Here is a 27048-nt window from a genome sequence, read left to right as displayed (position 1 = left end):
CTCTTGGTCAATCTTTCCTCACTCATTCTCTCCATGTGCCCAAACCACTTCAAAACACCCTCTTCTGCTCTCTCAACCACGCTCTTTTTATTTCCACACATCTCTCTTACCCTTACGTTACTCACTCGATCAAACCACCTCACACCACACATTGTCCTCAAACATCTCATTTCCAGCACATCCATCCTCCTGCGCACAACTCTATCCATACCCCACGCCTCGCAACCATACAACATTGTTGGAACCACTATTCCTTCAAACATACCCATTTTTGCTTTCCGAGATAATGTTCTCGACTTCCACACATTCTTCAAGGCCCCCAGAATTTTCGCCCCCTCCCCCACCCTATGATCCACTTCCGCTTCCATGGTTCCATCCGCTGCCAGATCCACTCCCAGATATCTAAAACACTTCACTTCCTCCAGTTTTTCTCCATTCAAACTCACCTCCCAATTGACTTGACCCTCAACCCTACTGTACCTAATAACCTTGCTCTTATTCACATTTACTCTTAACTTTCTTCTTCCACACACTTTACCAAACTCAGTCACCAGCTTCTGCAGTTTCTCACATGAATCAGCCACCAGCGCTGTATCATCAGCGAACAACAACTGACTCACTTCCCAAGCTCTCTCATCCCCAACAGACTTCATACTTGCCCCTCTTTCCAAAACTCTTGCATTTACCTCCCTAACAACCCCATCCATAAACAAATTAAACAACCATGGAGACATCACACACCCCTGCCGCAAACCTACATTCACTGAGAACCAATCACTTTCCTCTCTTCCTACACGTACACATGCCTTACATCCTCGATAAAAACTTTTCACTGCTTCTAACAACTTTCCTCCCACACCATATATTCTTAATACCTTCCACAGAGCATCTCTATCAACTCTATCATATGCCTTCTCCAGATCCATAAATGCTACATACAAATCCATTTTCTTTTCTAAGTATTTCTCACATACATTCTTCAAAGCAAACACCTGATCCACACATCCTCTACCACTTCTGAAACCACACTGCTCTTCCCCAATCTGATGCTCTGTACATGCCTTCACCCTCTCAATCAATACCCTCCCATATAATTTACCAGGAATACTCAACAAACTTATACCTCTGTAATTTGAGCACTCACTCTTATCCCCTTTGCCTTTGTACAATGGCACTATGCACGCATTCCACCAATCCTCAGGCACCTCACCATGAGTCATACATATATTAAATAACCTTACCAACCAGTCAACAATACAGTCACCCCCTTTTTTAATAAATTCCACTGCAATACCATCCAAACCTGCTGCCTTGCCGGCTTTCGTCTTCCGCAAAGCTTTTACTACCTCTTCTCTGTTTACCAAATCATTTTCCCTAACCCTCTCACTTTGCACACCACCTCGACCAAAACACCCTATATCTGCCACTCTATCATCAAACACATTCAACAAACCTTCAAAATACTCACTCCATCTCCTTCTCACATCACCACTACTTGTTATCACCTCCCCATTTGCGCCCTTCACTGAAGTTCCCATTTGCTCCCTTGTCTTACGCACTTTATTTACCTCCTTCCAGAACATCTTTTTATTCTCCCTAAAATTTAATGATACTCTCTCACCCCAACTCTCATTTGCCCTTTTTTTCACCTCTTGCACCTTTCTCTTGACCTCCTGTCTCTTTCTTTTATACATCTCCCACTCAATTGCATTTTTTCCCTGCAAAAATCGTCCAAATGCCTCTATCTTCTCTTTCACTAATACTCTTACTTCTTCATCCCACCACTCACTACCCTTTCTAATCAACCCACCTCCCACTCTTCTCATGCCACAAGCATCTTTTGCGCACTCCATCACTGATTCCCTAAATACATCCCATTCCTCCCCCACTCCCCTTGCTTCCATTGTTCTCACCTTTTTCCATTCTGTACTAGTCTCTCCTGGTACTTCCTCACACAGGTCTCCTTCTCAAGCTCACTTACTCTCACCACCCTCTTCACCCCAACATTCACTCTTCTTTTCTGAAAACCCATACAAATCTTCACCTTGGCCTCCACAAGATAATGATCAGACATCCCTCCAGTTGCACCTCTCAGCACATTAACATCCAAAAGTCTCTCTTTCGCGCGCCTGTCAATTAATACGTAATCCAATAACGCTCTCTGGCCATCTCTCCTACTTACATAAGTATACTTATGTATATCTCGCTTTTTAAACCAGGTATTCCCAATCATCAGTCCTTTTTCAGCACATAAATCTACAAGCTCTTCACCATTTCCTTTTACAACACTGAACACCCCATGTATACCAATTATTCCCTCAACTGCCACATTACTCACCTTTGCATTCAAATCACCCATCACTATAACCCGGTCTCGTGCATCAAAACTACTAACACACTCATTCAGCTGCTCCCAAAACACTTGCCTCTCTTGATCTTTCTTCTCATGCCCAGGTGCATATGCACCAATAATCACCCACCTCTCTCCATCAGCTTTCAGTTTTACCCATATTAATCGAGAATTTACTTTCTTACACTCTATCACATACTCCCACAACTCCTGTTTCAGGAGTATTGCTACTCCTTCCCTTGCTCTTGTCCTCTCACTAACCCCTGACTTTACTCCCCAGACATTCCCAAACCACTCTTCCCCTTTACCCTTGAGCTTCGTTTCACTCAGAGCCAAAACATCCAGGTTCCTTTCCTCAAACATACTACCTATCTCTCCTTTTTTCACATCTTGGTTACATCCACACACATTTAGGCACCCCACTCTGAGCCTTCGAGGAGGATGAGCACTCCCCGCGTGACTCCTTCTTCTGTTTCCCATTTTAGAAAGTTAATACAAGGAGGGGAGGTTTTCTGGCCCCCCGCTCCCGTCCCCTCTAGTCGCTTTCTACGACACGCGAGGAATACGTGGGAAGTATTCTTTCACCCCTATCCCCAGGGATAATATACATATATATATACATATACACATACACACACACATACATACATACGCACATATACACACACACACACATACAAATATATACATATGAAAAATGTAAGAAACAATTTAGAAAACTGAAACTTCTAGCTTGAGATGAATGAAAAAAAATGAATGTCACATAATGGTTCAACCTCTGGCTATGGAAAAAAGGAAATGTATAATTTATTTACACAAACGTCAATAGCAGTTCTCATCAATTTAACCACTGTATCAATAAGCTTCAATGTCTAAGCTACATTTTTTCTCCAATTTCACTATTTTCCTTCACATTTTCAATTGTGTCTGAAGGTTCTACTTCAAGAGTGATTGTTTTTCCAGTAAGGGTCTTCACATCTTGGTTACATCCACACACATTTAGGCACCCCACTCTGAGCCTTCAACGAACTTATACCTCTGTAATTTGAGCACTCACTCTTATCCCCTTTGCCTTTGTACAATGGCACTATGCACGCATTCCGCCAATCCTCAGGCACCTCACCATGAGTCATACATACATTAAATAACCTTACCAACCAGTCAACAATACAGTCACCCCCTTTTTTAATAAATTCCACTGCAATACCATCCAAACCTGCTGCCTGGATCAGGTGTTTGCTTTGAAGAATGTATGTGAGAAAAACTTAGAAAAGCAAATGGATTTGTATGTAGCATTTATGGATCTGGAGAAGGCATATGATGGAGTTGATAGAGATGCTCTGTGGAAGGTGTTAAGAATATATGGTGTGGGAGTCAAGTTGTTAGAAGCATTGAAAAGTTTTTATCAAGGATGTAAGGCATGTGTACGTGTAGGAAGAGAGGAAAGTGATTGGTTCTCAGTGAATGTAGGTTTGCGGCAGGGGTGTGTGATGCCTCCATGGTTGTTTAATTTGTTTATGGATGGGGTTGTTAGGGAGGTGAATGCAAAGAGTTTTGGAAAGAGGGGCAAGTATGAAGTCTGTTGGGGATGAGAGAGCTTGGGAAGTGAGTCAGTTGTTCGCTGATGATACAGTGCTGGTGGCTGATTCGTGTGAGAAACTGCAGAAGCTGGTGACTGAGTTTGGTAAAGTGTGTGAAAGAAGAAAGTTAAGAGTAAATGTGAATAAGAGCAAGGTAATTAGGTACAGTAGTGTTGAGGGTCAAGTCAATTGGGAGGTAAGTTTGAATGGAGAAATATTGGAGGAAGTAAAGTGTTTTAGATATCAGGGAGTTGATCTGGCAGTGGATGGAACCATGGAAGCGGAAGTGGATCATAGGGTGGGGGAGGGGGCGAAAATCCTGGGAGCCTTGAAGAATGTGTGGAAGTTGAGAACATTATCTCGGAAAGCAAAAATGGGTATGTTTGAAGGAATAGTGGTTCCAACAATGTTGTATGGTTGAGAGGCGTGGGCTATGGATAGAGATGTGCGCAGGAGGATGGATGTGCTGGAAATGAGATGTATGAGGACAATGTGTGGTGTGAGGTGGTTTGATCGAGTTAATAACGTAAGGGTAAGAGAGATGTGTGGAAATAAAAAGAGTGTGGTTGAGAGAGCAGAAGAGGGTGTTTTGAAATGGTTTGGGCACATGGAGAGAATGAGTGAGGAAAGATTGACCAAGTGGATATATGTGTCGGAGGTGGAGGGAATGAGAAGTGGGAGACCAAATTGGAGGTGGAAAGATGGAGTGAAAAAGATTTTGTGTGATCGGGGCCTGAACATGGAGGAGGGTGAAAGGAGGGCAAGGAATAGAGTGAATTGGATCGATGTGGTATACCGGGGTTGACGTGCTGTCAGTGGATTGAATCAAGGCATGTGAAGCGTCTGGGGTAAACCATGGAAAGCTGTGTAGGTATGTATATTTGCGTGTGTGGACGTATGTATATACATGTGTATGGGGGTGGGTTGGGTCATTTCTTTCATCTGTTTCCTTGCGCTACCTCGCAGACGCGGGAGACAGCGACAAAGAAAAAAAAGAATATATATATATATATATATATGAAGTCTGTTGGGGATGAGAGAGCTTGGGAAGTGAGTCAGTTATTGTTTGCTGATGATACAGCGCTGGTGGCTGATTCATGTGAGAAACTGCAGAAGCTGGTGACTGAGTTTGGTAAAGTGTGCGAAAGAAGAAAGTTAAGAGTAAATGTGAATAAGAGCAAGGTTATTAGGTACAGTAGGGTTGAGGGTCAAGTCAATTGGGAGGTGAGTTTGAATGGAGAAAAACTGGAGGAAGTGAAGTGTTTTAGATATCTGGGAGTGGATCTGGCAGTGGATGGAACCATGGAAGCGGAAGTGGATCATAGGGTGGGGGAGGGGGCGAAAATTCTGGGGGCCTTGAAGAATGTGTGGAAGTCGAGAACATTATCTCGGAAAGCAAAAATGGGTATGTTTGAAGGAATAGTGGTTCCAACAATGTTGTATGGTTGCGAGGCGTGGGCTATGGATAGAGTTGTGCGCAGGAGGATGGATGTGCTGGAAATGAGATGTTTGAGGAAAATGTGTGGTGTGAGGTGGTTTGATCGAGTAAGTAACGTAAGGGTAAGAGAGATGTGTGGAAATAAAAAGTGCGTGGTTGAGAGAGCAGAAGAGGGTGTTTTGAAATGGTTTGGGCACATGGAGAGAATGAGTGAGGAAAGATTGACCCAGAGGATATATGTGTCGGAGGTGGAGGGAACGAGGAGAAGAGGGAGACCAAATTGGAGGTGGAAAGATTGATTGAAAAAGATTTTGTGTGATCGGGGCCTGAACATGCAGGAGGGTGAAAGGAGGGCAAGGAATAGAGTGAATTGGAGCGATGTGGTATACCGGGGTTGTCATGCTGTCAGTGGATTGAATCAAGGCATGTGAAGCGTCTGGGGTAAAGCATGGAAAGCTGTGTAGGTATGTATATTTGCGTGTGTGGACGTATGTATATACATGTGTATGGGGGTGGGTTGGGCCATTTCTTTCGTCTGTTTCCTTGCGCTACCTCGCAAACGCGGGAGACCGAAAAAAAAATATATAAATATATATATATATATATATCTTTTCTAAGTATTTCTCACATACATTCTTCAAAGCAAACACCTGATCCACACATCCTCTACCACTTCTGAAACCACACTGCTCTTCCCCAATCTCATGCTCTGTACATGCCTTCACCCTCTCAATCAATACCCTCCCATATAATTTACCAGGAATACTCAACAAACTTCTTTTTTCTTTCTTTCATACTATTCGCCATTTCCCGCGTTAGCAAGGTAGCGTTAAGAACAGAGGACTGGGCCTCTGAGGGAATGTCCTCACCTGGCCTCGTTCTCTGTTCCTTCTTTTGGAAAATCAAAAAAAAAACGAGAGGGGAGGATTTCCAGCCCCCCGCTCCCTCCCCTTTTAGTCGCCTTCTACGACACGCAGGGAATACGTGGGAAGTATTCTTTCTCCCCTATCCCCCGGGATAACTCAACAAACTTATACCTCTGTAATTTGAGCACTCACTCTTATCCCCTTTGCCTTTGTACAATGGCACTATGCACGCATTCCGCCAATCCTCAGGTACCTCACCATGAGTCATACATACATTAAATAACCTTACCAACCAGTAAATAATAGTCACCCCCTTTTTTAATAAATTCCACTGCAATACCATCCAAACCTGCTGCCTTGACGGCTTTCATCTTCCGCAAAGCTTTTACTACCTCTTCTCTGTTTACCAAATCATTTTCCCTAACCCTCTCACTTTGCACACCACCTCGACCAAAACACCCTATATCTACCACTCTATCATCAAACACATTCAACAAACCTTCAAAATACTCACTCCATCTCCTTCTCACATCACCTCTACTTGTTATCACCTCCCCATTTGCGCCCTTCACTGAAGTTCCCATTTGCTCCCTTGTCTTACGCACTTTATTTACCTCCTTCCAGAACATCTTTTTATTCTCCCTAAAATTTAATGATACTCTCTCACCCCAACTCTCATTTGCCCTCTTTTTCACCTCTTGCACCCTTCTCTTGACCTCCTGTCTCTTTCTTGTATACATCTCCCACTCAATTGCATTTTTTCCCTGCAAAAATTGTCCAAATGCCTCTCTCTTCTCTTTCACTAATAATCTTACTTCTTCATCCCACCACTCACTACCCTTTCTAATCAACCCACCTCCCACTCTTCTCATGCCACAAGCATCTTTTGCGCAATCCATCACTGATTCCCTAAATACATCCCATTCCTCCCCCACTCCCCTTACTTCCATTGTTCTCACCTTTTTCCATTCTGTACTCAGTCTCTCCTGGTACTTCCTCACACAAGTCTCCTTCCCAAGCTCACTTACTCTCACCACCCTCTTCACCCCAACATTCACTCTTCTTTTCTGAAAACCCATACAAATCTTCACCTTAGCCTCCACAAGATAATGATCAGACATCCCTCCAGTTGCACCTCTCAGCACATTAATATCCAAAAGTCTCTCTGTCGCGCGCCTGTCAATTAACACGTAATCCAATAACGCTCTCTGGCCATCTCTCCTACTTACATACGTATACTTATGTTTATCTCGCTTTTTAAACCAGGTATTCCCAATCACCTTTCCTTTTTCAGCACAGAAATCTACAAGCTCTTCACCATTTCCATTTACAACACTGAACACCCCATGTATACCAATTATTCCCTCAACTGCCACATTACTCACCTTTGCATTCAAATCACCCATCACTATAACCCGGTCTCGTGCATCAAAACCACTAACACACTCATTCAGCTGCTCCCAAAACACTTGCCTCTCTTGATCTTTCTTCTCATGCTCAGGTGCATATGCACCAATAATCATCCATCTCTCTCCATCAACTTTCAGTTTTACCCATATTAATCGAGAATTTACTTTCTGACATTCTATCACATACTCCCACAACTCCTGTTTCAGGAGTACTGCTACTCCTTCCCTTGATCTTGTCCTCTCACTAACCCCTGACTTTACTCCCAAGACATTCCCAAACCACTCTTCCCCTTTACCCTTGAGCTTCGTTTCACTCAGAGCCAAAACATCCAGGTTCCTTTCCTCAAACATACTACCTATCTCTCCTTTTTTCACCTCTTGGTTACATCCACACACATTTAGACACCCCAATCTGAGCCTTTGAGGAGGATGAGCACTCCCCGCGTGACTCCTTCTTCTGTTTCCCATTTTAGAAAGTTAAGAAATACAAGGAGGGGAGGATTTCTGGCCCCCCCGCTCCCGTCCCCTTTAGTCACCTTCTTCGACACGTGAGGAATGCATGGGAAGTATTCTTTCACCCCTATCCCCAGGGATAATATGTATGTATTGTTGATTGGTTGGTAAGGTTATTTAATGTATGTATGACTCATGGTGAGGTGCCTGAGGATTGGCGGAATGCGTGCATAGTGCCATTGTACAAAGGCAAAGGGGATAAGAGTGAGTGCTCAAATTACAGAGGTATAAGTTTGTTGAGTATTCCTGGTAAATTATACGGGAGGGTATTGATTGAGAGGGTGAAGGCATGTACAGAGCATCAGATTGGGGAAGAGCAGTGTGGTTTCAGAAGTGGTAGAGGATGTGTGGATCAGGTGTTTGCTTTGAAGAATGTATGTGAGAAATACTTAGAAAAGCAAATGGATTTGTATGTAGCATTTATGGATCTGGAGAAGGCATATGATAGAGTTGATAGAGATGCTCTGTGGAAGGTATTAAGAATATATGGTGTGGGAGGAAAGTTGTTAGAAGCAGTGAAAAGTTTTTATCGAGGATGTAAGGCATGTGTACGTGTAGGAAGAGAGGAAAGTGATTGGTTCTCAGTGAATGTAGGTTTGCGGCAGGGGTGTGTGATGTCTCCATGGTTGTTTAATTTGTTTATGGATGGGGTTGTTAGGGAGGTAAATGCAAGAGTTTTGGAAAGAGGGGCAAGTATGAAGTCTGTTGGGGATGAGAGAGCTTGGGAAGTGAGTCAGTTGTTGTTCGCTGATGATACAGCGCTGGTGGCTGATTCATATGAGAAACTGTAGAAGCTGGTGACTGAGTTTGGTAAAGTGTGTGGAAGAAGAAAGTTAAGAGTAAATGTGAATAAGAGCAAGGTTATTAGGTACAGTAGGGTTGAGGGTCAAGTCAGTTGGGAGGTGAGTTTGAATGGAAAAAAAACTGGAGGAAGTGAAGTGTTTTAGATATCTGGGAGTGGATCTGGCAGCGGATGGAACCATGGAAGCGGAAGTGGATCATAGGGTGGGTTAGGGGGCGAAAATTCTGGGGGCCTTGAAGAATGTGTGGAGGTCGAGAACATTATCTCGGAAAGCAAAAATGGGTATGTTTGAAGGAATAGTGGTTCCAACAATGTTGTATGGTTGCGAGGCGTGGGCTATGGATAGAGTTGTGCGCAGGAGGATGGATGTGCTGGAAATGAGATGTTTGAGGACAATGTGTGGTGTGAGGTGGTTTGATCGAGTGAGTAACGTAAGGGTAAGAGAGATGTGTGGAAATAAAAAGAGCGTGGTTGAGAGAGCAGAAGAGGGTGTTTTGAAGTGGTTTGGGCACATGGAGAGAATGAGTGAGGAAAGATTAACCAAGAGGATATATGTGTCGGAGGTGGAGGGAACGAGGAGAAGAGGGAGACCAAATTGGAGGTGGAAAGATGGAGTGAAAAAGATTTTGTGTGATCGGGGCCTGAACATGCAGGAGGGTGAAAGGAGGGCAAGGAATAGAGTGAATTGGAGCGATATGGTATACCGGGGTTGACGTGCTGTCAGTGGATTGAATCAAGGCATGTGAAGCGTCTGGGGTAAACCATGGAAAGCTGTGTAGGTATGTATATTTGCGTGTGTGGACGTATGTATATACATGTGTATGGGGGGGGTTGGGCCATTTCTTTCGTCTGTTTCCTTGCGCTACCTCGCCAACGCGGGAGACAGCGACAAAGTATAAAAAAAAAAAAACATATATATATATATATACATACACATACACACGCACATACACACACACACACATATACATATATATACATATGTAAAAGGAAGAAATAATTTAGAAAACTGAAACTTCTAGCTTGAAATGAAATGAGAAAATGAATGTCACATAATGGTTCAACCTCTGGCTATGGAAAAGGGAAATGTATAATTTATTTACACAAACGTCAATAGTAGTTCTCATCAATTTAACCACTGTATCAATAAGCTTTAATGTCTAAGCTACATTTTTTTTCCAATTTCACTATTTTCTTGTCAAAGCACCATGTATGAAAACTATCACTCCAGTAACACAACTATAAACATTTACTTCCCCTTTAAAAAAGTTCTGGGGAAGTCTGTCTCGATACACTGCAAATGGATTTGTATGTAGCATTTATGGATCTGGAGAAGGCATATGATAGAGTTGATAGAGATGCTCTGTGGAAGGTATTAAGAATATATGGTGTGGGAGGCAAGTTGTTAGAAGCAGTGAAAAGTTTTTATCGAGGATGTAAGGCATGTGTACGTGTAGGAAGAGAGGAAAGTGATTGGTTCTCAGTGAATGTAGGTTTGCGGCAGGGATGTGTGATGTCTCCATGGTTGTTTAATTTGTTTATGGATGGAGTTGTTAGGGAGGTGAATGCAAGAGTTTTGGAAAGAGGGGCAAGTATGAAGTCTGTTGGGGATGAGAGAGCTTGGGAAGTGAGTCAGTTGTTGTTCGCTGATGATACAGCGCTGGTGGCTGATTCATGTGAGAAACTGCAGAAGCTGGTGACTGAGTTTGGTAAAGTGTGTGAAAGAAGAAAGTTAAGAGTAAATGTGAATAAGAGCAAGGTTATTAGGTACAGTAGGGTTGAGGGTCAAGTCAATTGGGAGGTAAGTTTGAATGGAGAAAAACTGGAGGAAGTAAAGTGTTTTAGATATCTGGGAGTGGATCTGGCAGTGGATGGAACCATGGAAGCAGAAGTGGATCATAGGGTGGGGGAGGGGGCGAAAATCCTGGGAGCCTTGAAGAATGTGTGGAAGTCGAGAACATTATCTCGGAAAGCAAAAATGGGTATGTTTGAAGGAATAATGGTTCCAACAATGTTGTATGGTTGCGAGGCGTGGGCTATGGGTAGAGTTGTGTGCAGGAGGGTGGATGTGCTGGAAATGAGATGTTTGAGGACAATATGTGGTGTGAGGTGGTTTGATCGAGTAAGTAACGTAAGGGTAAGAGAGATGTGTGGAAATAAAAAGAGTGTGGTTGAGAGAGCAGAAGAGGGTGTTTTGAAATGGTTTGGGCACATGGAGAGAATGAGTGAGGAAAGATTGACCAAGAGGATATATGTGTCGGAGGTGGAGGGAACGAGAAGAAGTGGGAGACCAAATTGGAGGTGGAAAGATGGAGTGAAAAAGATTTTGTGTGATCGGGGCCTGAACATGCAGGAGGGTGAAAGGAGGGCAAGGAATAGAGTGAATTGGATCGATGTGGTATACCGGGGTTGACGTGCTGTCAGTGGATTGAATCAGGGCATGTGAAGCGTCTGGGGTAAACCATGGAAAGCTGTGTCGGTATGTATATTTGCGTGTGTGGACGCGTATGTATATACATATGTATGGGGGTGGGTTGGGCCATTTCTTTCGTCTGTTTCCTTGCGCTACCTCGCAAGCGCGGGAGACAGCGACAAAGCAAAAAAAATATATATATATATATATATATATATATATATATATATATATAGCGCAAGGAAACAGACGAAAGAAATGGCCCAACCCACCCCCATACAGATGTATATACATATACGTCGACACACGCAAATATACATACCTATACATCTCATTTTTTTTTTTTTTTTTTTTTTTTTTTTTTTTTTTTGTCGCTGTGTCCTGCGTTTGCGAGGTAGCGCAAGGAAACAGACGAAAGAAATGGCCCAACCCACCCCCATACACATGCCCTGATTCAATCCACTTACAGCACGTCAACCCCGGTATACCACATCGCTCCAATTCACTCTATTCTTTGCCCTCCTTTCACCCTCCTGCATGTTCAGGCCCCGATCACACAAAATCTTTTTCACTCCATCTTTCCACCTCCAATTTGGTCTCCCTCTTCTCCTCGTTCCCTCCACCTCCGACACATATATCCTCTTGGTCAATCTTTCCTCACTCATTCTCTCCATGTGACCAAACCATTTCAAAACACCCTCTTCTGCTCTCTCAACCACGCTCTTTTTATTTCCACACATCTCTCTTACCCTTATGTTACTTACTCGATCAAACCACCTCACACCACACATTGTCCTCAAACATCTCATTTCCAGCACATCCATCCTCCTGCGCACAACTCTATCCATAGTCCACGCCTCGCAACCATACAACATTGTTGGAACCACTATTCCTTCAAACATACCCATTTTTGCTTTCCGAGATAATTTTCTCGACTTCCACACATTCTTCAAGGCTCCCAGAATTTTCGCCCCCTCCCCCACCCTATGATCCACTTCTGCTTCCATGGTTCCATCCGCTGCCAGATCCACTCCCAGATATCTAAAACACTTTACTTCCTCCAGTTTTTCTCCATTCAAACTCAATGTACACATATATATACACACACAGACACATACATATATACCGTTGCACACAGTTCACACTGTCTGCCTTTATTCATTCCCATCGCCACCTCGCCACACATGGAATACCTTCCTCACTTGTCATAGAAGGCGACTAAAGGGGACGGGAGCGGGGGGCCAGAAACCCTCCCCTCCTTGTATTTTAAGTTTCTAAAAGGGGAAACAGAAGGAGTCACGCAACGAGTGCTTATCCTGCTCGAAGGCTCAGATTGGGGTGTCTAAATGTGTGTGGATGTAACCAAGATGAGAGAAAAAAGGAGAGATAGGTAGTATTTTGAGGAAAGGAACCTGGATGTTTTGGCTCTGAGTGAAACGAAGCTCAAGGGTAAAGGGGAAGAGTGGTTTGGGAATGTCTGGGGAGTAAAGTCAGGGGTTAGTGAGAGGACAAGAGCAAGGGAAGGAGTAGCACTACTCCTGAAACAGGAGTGGTGGGAGTATGTGATAGAGTGTAAGAAAGTAAACTCTAGATTGATATGGGTAAAACTGAAAGTGGGTGGTGAGAGATGGGTGATTATTGGTGCATATGCACCTGGGCATGAGAAGAAAGATCATGAGAGGAAAGTGTTTTGGGAGCAGCTGAGTGAGTGTGTTAGTGGTTTTGATGCACAAGACCGGGTTATAGTGATGGGTGATTTGAATGCAAAGGTGAGTAATGTGGCAGTTGAGGGAATAATTGGTATACATGGAGTGTTCAGTGTTGTAAATGGAAATGGTGAAGAGCTTGTAGATTTGTGCTGAAAAAGGACTGGTGATTGGGAATACCTGGTTTAAAAAGCGAGATATACATAAGTATACTTATGTAAGTAGGAGAGATGGCCAGAGAGCGTTATTGGATTACGTGTTAATTGATAGACGCACGAAAGAGAGACTTTTGGCTGTTAATGTGCTGAGAGGTGCAACTGGAGGGATGTCTGATCATTATCTTGTGGAGGCGAAGGTGAAGATTTGTATGGATTTTCAGAAAAGAAGAGAGAATGTTGGGGTGAAGAGAGTGGTGAGAGTAAGTGAGCTTGGGAAGGAGACTTGTGTGAGGAAGTACCAGGAGAGACTGAGTACAGAATGGAAAAAGGTGAGAACAAAGGAGGTAAGGGGAGTGGGGGAGGAATGGGATGTATTTAGGGAAGCAGTGATGGCTTGCGCAAAAGATGAGATGCTTGTTGCATGAGAAGTGTGGGAGGTGGGTTGATTAGAAAAGGTAGTGAGTGGTGGGATGAAGAAGTAAGATTATTAGTGAAAGAGAAGAGAGAGGCATTTGGACGATTTTTGCTGGGAAAAAATGCAAATGAGCGGGAGAGGTATAAGAGAAAGAGAAAGGAGGTCAAGAGAAAGATGCAAGAGGTGAAAAGGAGGGCAAATGAGAGTTGGGGTGAGAGAGTATCATTAAATTTCAGGGAGAATAAAAAGATGTTCTGGAAGGAGGTAAATAAAGTGTGTAAGGCAAGGGAGCAAATGGGAACTTCAGTGAAGGGGGCTAATGGGGAGATGATAACAAGTAGTGGTGATGTGAGAAGGAGATGGAGTGAGTATTTTGAAGGTTTGTTGAATGTGTTTGATGATAGAGTGGCAGATATAGGGTGTTTTTGGTCAAGGTGGTGTGCAAAGTGAGAGGGTTAGGGAGAATGATTTGGTAAATAGAGAAGAGGTAGTAAAAGCTTTACGGAAGATGAAAGCCGGCATGGCAGCAGGTTTGGATGGTATTGCAGTGGAATTTATTAAAAAAGGGGGTGACTGTATTGTTGACTGGTTGGTAAGGTTATTTAATATATGTATGGCTCATGGTGAGGTGCCTGAGGATTGGCGGAATGCTTGCATAGTGCCATTGTACAAAGGCAAAGGGGATAAGAGTGAGTGCTCAAATTACAGAGGTATGAGTTTGTAGGGTATTCCTGGTAAATTATATGGGAGGGTATTGATTGAGAGGGTGAAGGCATGTACAGAGCATCAGATTGGGGAAGAGCAGTGTGGTTTCAGAAGTGGTAGAGGGTGTGTGGATCAGGTGTTTGCTTTGAAGGATGTATGTGAGAAATACTTAGAAAAACAAATGGATTTGTATGTAGCATTTATGGATCTGGAGAAGGCATATGATAGAGTTGATAGAGGTGCTCTGTGGAAGGTTTTAAGAATATATGGTGTGGGAGGCAAGTTGTTAGAAGCAGTGAAAAGTTTTTATCGAGGATGTAAGGCATGTGTACGTGTAGGAAGAGAGGAAAGTGAATGGTTCTCAGTGAATGTAGGTTTGCGGCAGTGGTGTGTGATATCTCCATGGTTGTTTAATTTGTTTATGGATGGGGTTGTTAGGGAGGTGAATGCAAGAGTTTTGGAAAGAGGGGCAAGTATGCAGTCTGTTCTGGATATGAGAGCTTGGGAAGTGAGTCAGTTGTTGTTCGCTGATGATACAGTGCTGGTGGCTGATTCATGTAAGAAACTGCAGAAGCTGGTGACTGAGTTTGGTAAAGTGGGTGAAAGAAGAAAGTTGAGAGTAAATGTGAATAAGAGGAAGGTTATTAGGTACAGTATGGTTGAGGGTCAAGTCAGTTGGGAGGTAAGTTTGAATGGAGAAAAACTGGAGGAAATAAAGTGTTTTAGATATCTGGGAGTGGATCTGGCAGCGGATGGAACCATGGAAGTGGAAGTGAATCATAGGTTGGGGGAGGGGGGCGAAAATCCTGGGAGCCTTGAAGAATGTTTGGAAGTTGAGAACATTATCTCGGAAAGCAAAAATGGGTATGTTTGAAGGAATAGTGGTTCCAACATTGTTGTATGGTTGCGAGGCTTGGGCTATGGATAGAGTTGTGCACAGGAGGGTGGATGTGCTGGAAATGAGATGTTTGAGGACAATATGTGGTGTGAGGTGGTTTGATCGAGTAAGTAATGTAAGGGTAAGAGAGATGTGTGGAAATAAAAAGAGTGTGGTTGAGAGAGCAGAAGAGTGTGTTTTGAAATGGTTTGGTCACATGGAAATAATGAGTGAGGAAAGATTGACCAAGAGGATATATGTGTCAGAGGTGGAGGGAACGCGGAGAAGTGGGAGACCAAAGTGGAGGTGGAAAGATGGAGTGAAAAAGATTTTGAATGATCGGGGCCTGAACATGCAGGAGGGTGAAAGGCGTGCAAGGAATAGAGTGAATTGGAACGATGTGGTATACCGGGGTCGGCGTGTTGTCAATGGATTGAACCAGGGCATGTGAAGCGTCGGGTAAACCATGGAAAGTTGTGTGGGGCCTGGATGTGGAAAGGGAGCTGTGGTTTCGATGCATTATTACATGACAGCTAGAGACTGAGTGTGAATGAATGGGGCCTTTGGTGTCTTTTCCTAGCGCTACCTCGCACACGTGAGGGGGGAGGGGGTTGTTATTCCACTTGTGGCGAGGTGGCGATGGGAACAAATAAAGGCAGACAGTATGAATTATGTACATGTGTATATATGTATATGTCTGTGTGTGTATATATATGTGTACGTTGAGATGTATAGGTATGTATATTTGCGTGTGTGGACGTGTATGTATATACATGTGTATGTGGGCAGGTTGGGCCGTTCTTTCGTCTGTTTCCTTGCGCTACCTCGCTAACACGGGAGACAGTGACAAAGCAAAGTTATAAAAAAATATATATTTTTTATTCATATTTGCCATTTCTGCAAATATGTATGGAAAAATGAAACCTGCAACAGCCAGACTGTACCCCTGGACCCCTGCATGGCCGGTGGGAATGCTACTGGTAGGCACTCCTTCCTGCCACGCTGGGTTTCCAGGTTTGAGCCTGGCTGTTGGAGGTTTGTATGTTCTATGAAAGTGTGTGTTCTTATGCGCTTTGTTTGTAGTCTCAGATTGGGGTATCTAAATGTGTGCGGATGTAACCAAGATGAGAAGAAAGGAGAGATAGGTAGTATGCTTCAGGAAAGAAACTTGGATTATCTGGCTCTGAGTGAAATGAAGCTCAAGGGTTAAGGGGAAGAGTGGTTTGGGAATGTCTTGGGAGTAAACTCAGGGACTGGTCAGAGGATAAGAGCTAAGTAAGGAGTAGCACTGCTCCTGAAGCAGGAGTTTTGGGAACATGTGATAGAGTGTAAGAAAGTAAAATCTAGATCTGTTGTGGGTATAATTCAAAGTGAATGGAGAGAGTTGGGTGATTATTGGTGATTATGTACCTGTTCATGACAGGAAAGGTCATGAGAGGCAAATGTTTTGGGAGCAACTGAGTGAGAGCGTTAGGAGCTTTGATGCATGAGACTGGGTTTTAGTGATGGGTCATTTAAATACAAAAGTGAGTAATATGGCAGTTGAGGGTATAATTTGTGTGCTTGGGGTATTCGGTGTGGTGAATGGAAATGGTGAAGAGCTTGTGGAATTGTGTGCTGAAAAAAGACTGGTGATTGGGAATACCTGGTTTAAAAAGAGTGATATACATAAGTATACATATGTGAGTAAGAGAGATGGTCAGAGGGCATTATTGGATTATGTGTTGATTGATAGGTGTGTAAAGGAGAGACTTTCGGATGTCAGTGTGCTGAGAGTGGCAGCTGGAGGGATGTTTGATCACTATCTTGTGGAGGCGAAGGTGAAGATTTGTAGAGGTTTACAAAAAAGAAGAGAGAATGCTAGGGAGAAGAGAGTGGTAAGAGTAAGTGAGCTTGGAAAGAAAACTTGTGTGAGTTAGCACCAGAAGAGAAAGAGTGTAGAATGGGAAAAAGTGAGAGCAAATGATATGAGGGGAGTGGGTGAGGAATGGGATGTATTTAGGGAGGCATTGATGGCTTGTGCAAAAGATGCATGTAACATGAGAAAAGTGGGAGGTGGGCAGATTAGAAAGGGTAGTGAGTGGTGAGATGAAGAAGTAAAGTTGTTAGTGAAAGAGGAAAGAGGTGTTTGGATGATATTTGTAGGGAAAGAGTGCAAATGTCTGAGAGATGTATGAAAAAAGTGGCAGGAGGTCAAGAGAAAGGTACAAGGGTTGAAAAAGAGGGCAAATGAGAGTTGGGGTAAGAGAGTATTATTAAACTTTAGGGAGATGTGCTGTAAGTGGACTGAACCAGGGCATGTGAAATATCTGGGGTAAACCATGGGAAGGCCTGTGGGGCCTGGATGTGGTTAGAGAGCTGTGGTTTCAGTGCATTACACATGACAGCTGGAGACTGAGTGTCAATCCATTGACAGCACGTCGACCCTGGTGTACCACATCGTTCCAATTCACTCTTGCTCCTTGCATGCCTCTCACCCTCCTTTTTTTTTTTTTTTTTTTTTTTTTTTTTTTTTTTTTTTTTTTCAGGCCCCGATCACTCTATCTTTTTCACTCCATCCTTCCACCTCCAATTTGGTCTCCCACGTCTCCTTGTTCCCACCACTTCAGACACATATATCCTCTTTGTCAATCTTTCTTCACTCTTTCTCTCACTGTCCAAACCATTTCAACACACCCTCTTCTGCTCTCTCAACCACACTCTTTTTATTACCACTCAGCTTTCGTACCCTTTCATTATTTACTCAATTAAACCACCTCACACTACATATTGTCCTCAAACGTTTGGTTGCTATTTGAGTAGATGTCACCTTCAGAAAGATTGTATCATCAGCAGTGTAAGGAAAGGAGTAGTCTTTTCAAGAACATCCTTGGCTCTAAAGGAGTCTATCTTTTACCTGCTCCTGCATGGAATGTATCTGTGGAGCAGCAGGAACCCCATAAATGATAATAACTTAGTTTTAAATCTGACATTGCCAAGATTATGGCATACAGTTGTGTGTTCCATGTGGAGTACAAAATTAGTTACTTTTCTTAGTATTTTGAAGTCTAAGAAATCATCATGTTTTAAGAATTGAAATATGAATCATTATCTTGTGTTACTACTGTATAGGTGTGATACATTGCAGGCATCATTTGATAGATCTGGTTTAGCTTGGATATTACTCTGAGTGGGAGTGTGTACTTTTTCAAATTTTATTCTACATTGATTTACCATCATGAGGTTATGAAGAGAGTAATTCCCATTGAAAGTAGCTGTGTATAATGTTATGTTTCCTGAATGAAGCTGTCCTTGAAGAATGTTGTTTAGTTCCAAGTTTTATTTTATATAGCAAAATAATGTTAGGGAAAATGATTTGGTAAACAGAGAAGAGGTAGTAAAAGCTTTGCGGAAGATGAAAGCCGACAAGGCAGCAGGTTTGGATGGTGTTGCAGTGGAATTTATTAAAAATGGGGGTGACTGTATTGTTGACTGGTTGGTAAGGTTATTTAATGTATGTATGATTCATGGTGAGGTGCCTGAGGATTGGCGGAATGCGTGCATAGTGCCATTGTATAAAGGCAAAGGAGATAAGATTGAGTGCTCAAATTACAGAGGTATAAGTTTGTTGAGTATACCTGGTAAATTATATGGGAGGGTATTGATTGAGAGGGTGAAGGTATGTACAGAGCATCAGATTGGGGAAGAGCAGTGTGGTTTCAGAAGTGGTAGAGGATGTGTGGATCAGGTGTTTGCTTTGAAGAATGTATGTGAGAAATACTTAGAAAAGCAAATGGATTTGTATGTAGCATTTATGGATCTGGAGAAGGCATATGATAGAGTTGATAGAGATGCTCTGTGGAAGGTACTAAGAATATATGGTGTGGGAGGCAAGTTGTTAGAAGCAGTGAAAAGTTTTTATCGAGGATGTAAGGCATGTGTACATGTAGGAAGAGAGGAAAGTGATTGATTCTCAGTGAATGTAGGTTTGTGGCAGGGGTGTGTGATGTCTCCATGGTTGTTTAATTTGTTTATGGATGGGATTGTTAGGGAGGTGAATGCAAGAGTTTTGGAAAGAGGGGCAAGTATGAAGTCTGTTGTGGATGAGAGAGCTTGGGAAGTGAGTCGGTTGTTGTTCGCGGATGATACAGCGCTGGTGGCTGATTCATGTGAGAAACTGCAGAAGCTGGTGGCTGAGTTTGGTAAAGTGTGTGAAAGAAGAAAGTTAAGAGTAAATGTGAATAAGAGCAAGGTTATTAGGTACAGTGGGGTTGAGGGTCAAGTCAATTGGGAGGTAAGTTTGAATGGAGAAAAACTGGAGGAAGTAAAGTGTTTTAGATATCTGGGAGTGGATCTGGCAGAGGATGGAACCATGGAAGCAGAAGTGAATCATAGGGTGGGGGAGGGGGCGAAAATCCCGGGAGCCTTGAAGAATGTGTGGAAGTCGAGAACATTATCTCGGAAAGCAAAAATGGGTATGTTTGAAGGAATAGTGGTTCCAACAATGTTTGTATGGCTGCGAGGCGTGGGCTATGGATAGAGTAGTGTGCAGGAGGGTGGATGTGCTGGAAATGAGATGTTTGAGGACAATATGTGGTGTGAGGTGGTTTGATTGAGTAATGTAAGGGTAAGAGAGATGTGTGGAAATAAAAAGAGTGTGGTTGAGAGAGCAGAAGAGGGTGTTTTGAAATGGTTTGGGCACATGGAGAGAATGAGTGAGGAAAGATTGACCAAGAGGATATATGTGTCGGAGGTGGAGGGAACGCGGAGAAGTGGGAGACCAAATTGGAGGTGGAAAGATGGAGTGAAAAAGATTTTGAGTGATCGGGGCCTGAACATGCAGGAGGGTGAAAGGTGGGCAAGGAATAGAGTGAATTGGATCGATGTGGTATACTGGTGTCGATGTGCTGTCAGTGGATTGAATCAGGGCATGTGAAGCGTCTGGGGTAAACCATGGAAAGTTGTGTGGGGCCTGGATGTGGAAGGGGAGCTGTGGTTTTGGGCATTATTGCATGACAGCTAGAGACTGAGTGTGAACGAATGGGGCCTTTGTTGTCTTTTCCTAGCGCTACCTCGCACACATGAGGGGGGAGGGGGATGTTATTCCATGTGTGGGGAGGTGGTGATGGGAATGAATAAAGGCAGACAGTGTGAATTGTGTGCATGTGTATATATGTATATGTCTGTGTGTGTATATATATGTGTACATTGAGATGTACAGGTATGTATATTTGCGTGTGTGGACATGTATGTATATACATGTGTATGGGGTTGGGTTGGGCCATTTCTTTCGTCTGTTTCCTTGCGCCACCTCGCAAACGTGGGAGACAGTGACAAAGCAAAATAAATAAATAAATAAGATAATGTTAACCCTCACATCCTAAAGGGAAACAATAGTGTTGTGTATGATTTTTCTTTATGATATTATGGATGAATATTTTTAGCTCAAGCATTTGAATGATTCTACAGTGTATATTCTTGAAGTAAACCCAGATCTCTTTGACTTGTGTGCATGCTCATACTGAAGTTTTGTTGAAGCTACACAGTTTTCCCATTTTCAGGTAACCCTTTATCAAAAGGTCAGCAGGCAAGGAAATTTATGGGGACTTTACTGTCAGGGGACTCTAAAAATTCTCAGAAGTTGAATGATGCTGACGTGTCCAGTGTTGAACATGCAGATCCCTCAAAGGTAGTCCCAGTCTTCTATATCTGGTTTGATTTTCTGGATTATCATATAAGTAGTTAGTTGTGCTTTCAAGGGTGAAAAGAAGATTCTTTAAAACAGAATTGAAAGCTTAGATATTAAGAGCAGAGGAGATAGGTGACTTGATATTGTGGTTGGAATTAGGAGGAGAGAGATATTAAGGAATATAATGATGTGAGAAGGATAAGTGGTGTGATTGGCATATTGATGTAATTTTTTATCAGTTATGTGGTCAAGTAGAGCATACAGCAGATGATTAGTTGGTTGAGTAGATACAGACTTATAGAAAGTAAAAGGAAGAGAGATAGACTGCAGGAGAGATGAATGGATACCATGAGAAAATTGGTTAGGGCTACAGATATTCAGATGAAGATAAATGTGATGAATGGGAACTTCAGTTACTTGACGAATCAGCTTAGTGTAAAAAGGGAAAAAGTAAGAAGTACATATACGGATGCTTCTCGACTTATGATGGAGTTACGTTCTGATAAACCCATCATAAGTTGAAAATATCATGAGTCAAAAATACATTTAATACTGTACATCTAATCTACCAAAGATCATAGCTTAGCCTCGCCATCCTTAAACATTCTCAGAACACTTACGTTAGTCTCCAGTTTGACAAAATCATCTAAATCAAAGCCTATTTTATAATAAGTATTGAATATCTCATGTAATGTATTGAATACTCTATTGAAAAAACAGAAAACAATGGTTGTATGGGTACTCACCACTAATGTATACAGCTGTAATCACACTGGGCCTGAGGAATGTTTGAAGCATGTAACACTAAAATTAATTGCTAGATGATGAGGATGCTACATCAACAGTGTCATCAATTTATCTCTGCTCTGATGAAGCTTGAGAATAGCTGGAAGGCATATCGCTAGCCTGGGAAAAGATCTAAATTCAAAATTTGATTATTGTTCCTGCTGAATGCATATTGCTGTTGCACCATTGTAAAATCGGAAAATCGTAAATTGAACCATCATAAGTCAGGGAGCATCTGTAGTTCCATAGAAGTTCTAGTTTCAAATTGATACTCTGGACATACTCTAAGAATGTGTATGAGGGTTTGAGAGGCTATAGGTACTTAATTCACTCCAGGGAATATGGAATGGAGTTAATGCTAATAGATACTGAAGATAGATGTTTGACATCATACTTTTACTGTCTGCCTTGATGTTAGTGTTGGCTTGGAGACGGCTTATACTTATATTTGTATGTAACCCTAATAAGTAAATATTTGTCCTTAGAAAAGTAGCAGTAGTAAAATCACACATAATCGAGATAAAGAATGCCTCTTTTGAAAACAGAATTGAACCAGCCACACAAGAATTGAAACAATGTGAGAGAAGGCACAATAACCAAAAACCAGCTGAGGATTATTAACATAACAGAATCCATAGAAGATGATATTTGTAAACATATAAATTCTAATGAGTGTAAAGTATAAAATCTAACTTGTTTGCATCAATGAATACAAAAAGGAGAACAAAACAATCATAATTAGTATATCAGAAATTTTTTTCAATGAAAATATGAAAGATGAAGCAGACTTGGAACAATGAAATATTCACTGCAGATAGAACCAGATTCAGACAAGCTGTAGCTATGTAAGTCTTTAATAGGCTAGAGGGAAAACAGATAAAGATAAATCTTACTAAATGTAAACTAATTATAGTGAGCATTCCAGCTATAATCACAATAAACCTATTGTCATACACACCATCAAAAGCAAAAATAACACTCACAACTTTAGAACTATTCTATCTAAAGTTGAAAAAATTCTTAAGGGATAATGATATTGCCTTGACTAAAAAGATTTGCAAAATGTGTCTTTACAACTTTATTGAACCCAGAAAAGTACATTTTAATGCTCACTGTTTTATTTTGCTTAGAAATGTTGCCGTGAACTCATGTTTGAAAGTGAAGATGAAGGAGATAGTCAAGATGATCACACTGCACCACTGAACGTGATGGATATTTCCGGTATGATTGTAAGTTTCATTGAAGTTTTGTACTCGTTAACTATAAACTTTGATGACATGTCTATCTGTGCTGCAGTAAACATAGATGAATCTGAAGTTTTTCATTTTACTGCTCCTTTGTGCAAGATAGGATGTGATTGATAATTCATTTTTAAATCTGTTTACTCCATCACACTATCATTAGTATGATTACTGTCTTTCTTTGTTATACTATGTCACAGAGGTCAATAATCCAGGCTGTGGAAATGAGGTATTTGAGAGGAGTATTTGGTATGACTAGATGGAATGAAGATTTGATATGGCAAAGAATGCAGAGGAAATGAATTCTGGAGTGGTAGAGTGGGCGACACGTAATACTTGGAGGTGGTTTGGGCATGTGAAAAGAATGTATGACGGGAAGCTTACAGGGAGAGTGTATGACAGTATGATTAAAGGGGTTGATGTGAGAGGATGATCACCACTAACATAGTGTGGAAGAGTATTGGAGGGAGAGAAAAGGGGGAAGAATGCATGGAATATTGTATGCAAGGGAGGCATGTAAAGACAGGGATAATTAGAGACTTTTGCTGTGGCTACCATATTGATGGCAATTGCTGGGGATAGGGGAGAAAGAATACTTCCCACGCATTCCTCACGTGTCGTAGAAGGCGACTAAAGGGGACGGGAGCTGGGGGCCAGAAACCCTCCCCTCCTTGTATTTTGACTTTCTAAAATGGGAAACAGAAGAAGGAGTCACACGGGGAGTGCTCATCCTCCTAGAAGGCTCAGATTGGGGTGTCTAAATGTGTGTGGATGTAACCAAGATGAGAAAAAGGAGAGATAGGTTGTATGTTTGAGGGAAGGAACCTGGATGTTTTGGCTCTGAGTGAAACGAAGCTCAAGGGTAAAGGGGAAGAGTAGGGGAATGTCTTGGGAGTAAAGTCAGGGGTTAGTGAGAGGACAAGAGCAAGGGAAGGAGTAGCACTACTGAAACAGGAGTTTTGGGAGTATGTGATAGAGTGCAAGAAAGTAAATTCTAGATTGATATGGGTAAAACTGAAAGTTGGTGGAGAGAGATGGGTGATTATTGGTGCATATGCACCTGAGCATGAGAAGAAAGATCATGAGAGGCAAGTGTTTTGGGAGCAGCTGAATGAGTGTGTTAGTGGTTTTGATGCACAAGACCCAGTTATAGTGATGGGTGATTTGAATGCAAAGGTGAGTAATGTGGCAGTTGAGGGAATAATTGGTATACATGGGGTGTTCAGTGTTGTAAATGGAAATGGTGAAGAGCTTGTAGATTTATGTGCTGAAAAAGGACTGATGATTGGGAATACCTGGTTTAAAAAGCGAGATATACATAAGTATACGTATGTAAGTAGGAGAGATGGCCAGAGAGCGTTATTGGATTACGTGTTAATTGATAGGCGCGCGAAAGAGAGACTTTTGGATGTTAATGTGCTGAGAGGTGCAACTGGAGGGATGTCTGATCATCATCTTGTGGAGGCGAAGGTGAAAATTTGTGGGGGTTTTCAGAAAAGAAGAGAGAATGTTGGGGTGAAGAGAGTGGTGAGAGTAAGTGAGCTTGGGAAGGAGACTTGTGTGAGGAAGTACCCGGAGAGACTGAGTGCAGAATGGAAAAAGGTGAGAACAAAGGAGGTAAGGGGAGTTGGGGAGGAATGGGATGTATTTAGGGAAGCAGTGATGGCTTGTGCAAAAGATGCTTGTGGCATGAGAAGCGTGGGAGGTGGGTTGATTAGAAAGGGTAGTGAGTGGTGGGATGAAGAAGTAAGAATATTAGTGAAAGAGAAGAGAGAGGCATTTGGATGATTTTTGCAGGGAAAAAATGCAGATGATTGGGAGATGTATAAAAGAAAGAGGCAGGAGGTCAAGAGAAAGGTGCAAGAGGTGAAAAAGAGGGCAAATGAGAGTTGGGGTGAGAGAGTTTCATTAAATTTTAGGGAAAATAAAAAGATGTTTTGGAAGGAGGTAAATAAAGTGCGTAAGACAAGGGAGCAAATGGGAACTTCAGTGAAAGGGGCTAATGGGAAGGTGATAACAAGTAGTGGTGATGTGAGAAGATGGAGTGAGTATTTTGAAGGTTTGTTGAATGTGTTTGATGATAGAGTGGCAGATTTAGGGTGTTTTGGTTGAGGTGGTGTGCAAAGTGAGAGGGTTAGGGAAAATGATTTGGTAAGCAGTGAAGAAGTAGTAAAAGCTTTGCGGAAGATGAAAGCCGGCAAGGCAGCAGGTTTGGATGGTATTGCAGTGGAATTTATTAAAAAAGGGGGTGACTGTATCGTTGACTGGTTGGTAAGGTTATTTCATGTATGTATGATTCATGGTGAGGTGCCTGAGGATTGGCGGAATGCTTGCATAGTGCCATTGTACAAAGGCAAAGGGGATAAGAGTGAGTGCTCAAATTACAGAGGTATAAGTTTGTTGCGTATTCCTGGTAAATTATATGGGAGGGTATTGATGAGAGGGCGAAGGCATGTACAGAGCATCAGACTGGGGAAGAGCAGTGTGGTTTCAGAAGTGGTAAAGGATGTGTGGATCAGGTGTTTGCTTTGAAGAATGTATGTGAGAAATACTTAGAAAAGCAAATGGATTTGTATGTAGCATTTATGGATCTGGAGAAGGCATATGATAGAGTTGATAGAGATGCTCTGTGGAAGGTATTAAGAATATATGGTGTGGGAGGCAAGTTGTTAGAAGCAGTGAAAAGTTTTTATCGAGGGTGTAAGGCATGTGTACGTGTAGGAAGAGAGGAAAGTGATTGGTTCTCAGTGAATGTAGGTTTGCGGCAGGGGTGTGTGATGTCTCCATGGTTGTTTAATTTGTTTATGGATGGGGTTGTTAGGGAGGTGAATGCAAGAGTTTTGGAAAGAGGGGCAAGTATGCAGTCTGTTGTGGATGAGAGAGCTTTGGAAATGAGTCAGTTGTTGTTCGCTGATGATACAGCGCTGGTGGCTGATTCATGTGAGAAACTGCAGAAGCTGGTGACTGAGTTTGGTAAAGTGTGTGAAAGGAGAGTGTTAAGAGTAAATGTGAATAAGAGCAAGGTTATTAGGTACAGTAGGGTTGAGGGTCAAGTCAATTGGGAGGTAAGTTTGAATGGAGAAAAACTGGTGGAAATAAAGTGTTTTAGATATCTGGGAGTGGATCTGGCAGCGGATGGAACCATGGAAGCGGAAGTGAATCATAGGGTGGGGGAGGGGGTGAAAATTCTGGGAGCCTTGAAGAATGTTTGGAAGTTGAGAACATTATCTCGGAAAGCAAAAATGGGTATGTTCGAAGGAATAGTGGTTCCAACAATGTTGTATGGTTGCGAGGCGTGGGCTATGGATAGAGTTGTGCGCAGGAGGGTGGATGTGCTGGAAATGAGATGTTTGAGGACAATATGTAGTGTGAGGTGGTTTGATCGAGTAAGTAATGTAAGGGTAAGAGAGATGTGTGGAAATAAAAAGAGTGTGGTTGAGAGAGCAGAAGAGGGTGTTTTGAAATGGTTTGGTCACATGGAGAGAATGAGTGAGGAAGGATTGACTAAGAGGATATATGTGTCAGAGGTGGAGGGAACGAGAAGTGGGAGACCAAATTGGAGATGGAAAGATGGAGTGAAAAAGATTTTGAGTGATCGGGGCCTGAACATGCAGGAGGGTGAAAGGCGTGCAAGGAATAGAGTGAATTGGAACGATGTGGTATACCGGGGTCGACGTGCTGTCAATGGATTGAACCAGGGCATGTGAAGCGTCTGGGGTAAACCTTGGAAAGTTCTGTGGGTCCTGGATGTGGAAAGGGAGCTGTGGTTTCGGTGCATTATTACATGACTGCTAGAGACTGAGTGTGAACGAATGTGGCCTTTGTTGTCTTTTCCTAGCGCTACCTCGCACAAATGAGGGGGGAGGGGGTTGTTATTCCATGTGTGGCGAGGTGGCGATGGGAATAAATAAAGGCAGACAGTATGATTTATGTACATGTGTATATATGTATATGTCTGTGTGTGTATATATATATATGTGTACATTGAGATGTATAGGTATGTATATTTGCGGTTGTGGACGTGTATGTATATACATGTGTATGTGGGTGGGTTGGGCCATTCTTTCGTCTGTTTCCTTGCGCTACCTCGCTAACACGAGAGACAGTGACAAAGCAAAATA

General features: G+C 42.4%; 1 protein-coding gene across 1 annotated transcript in view; it reads left to right on the top strand.

Annotated features, from left to right (window-relative positions):
- The window catches only part of LOC139755048 (uncharacterized), a 106127-nt gene that overhangs the window by 44150 nt on the left and 34929 nt on the right, over nucleotides 1-27048 (top strand). Inside the window, exons 5-6 of the mRNA XM_071673046.1 lie at nucleotides 20773-20900; nucleotides 22817-22915. Of these exons, the coding sequence (XP_071529147.1) occupies nucleotides 20773-20900; nucleotides 22817-22915 (227 nt within the window). The remainder of the gene's footprint in view (nucleotides 1-20772; nucleotides 20901-22816; nucleotides 22916-27048) is intronic.

The sequence above is a fragment of the Panulirus ornatus genome, chromosome 18 (genome assembly GCF_036320965.1).
Source record: "Panulirus ornatus isolate Po-2019 chromosome 18, ASM3632096v1, whole genome shotgun sequence".
In the NCBI taxonomy this organism is placed as follows: domain Eukaryota; kingdom Metazoa; phylum Arthropoda; class Malacostraca; order Decapoda; family Palinuridae; genus Panulirus; species Panulirus ornatus.
The sequence above is the reverse complement of the archived record's forward strand: the minus strand, read 5'-3'. Positions and strand labels throughout refer to the sequence as shown.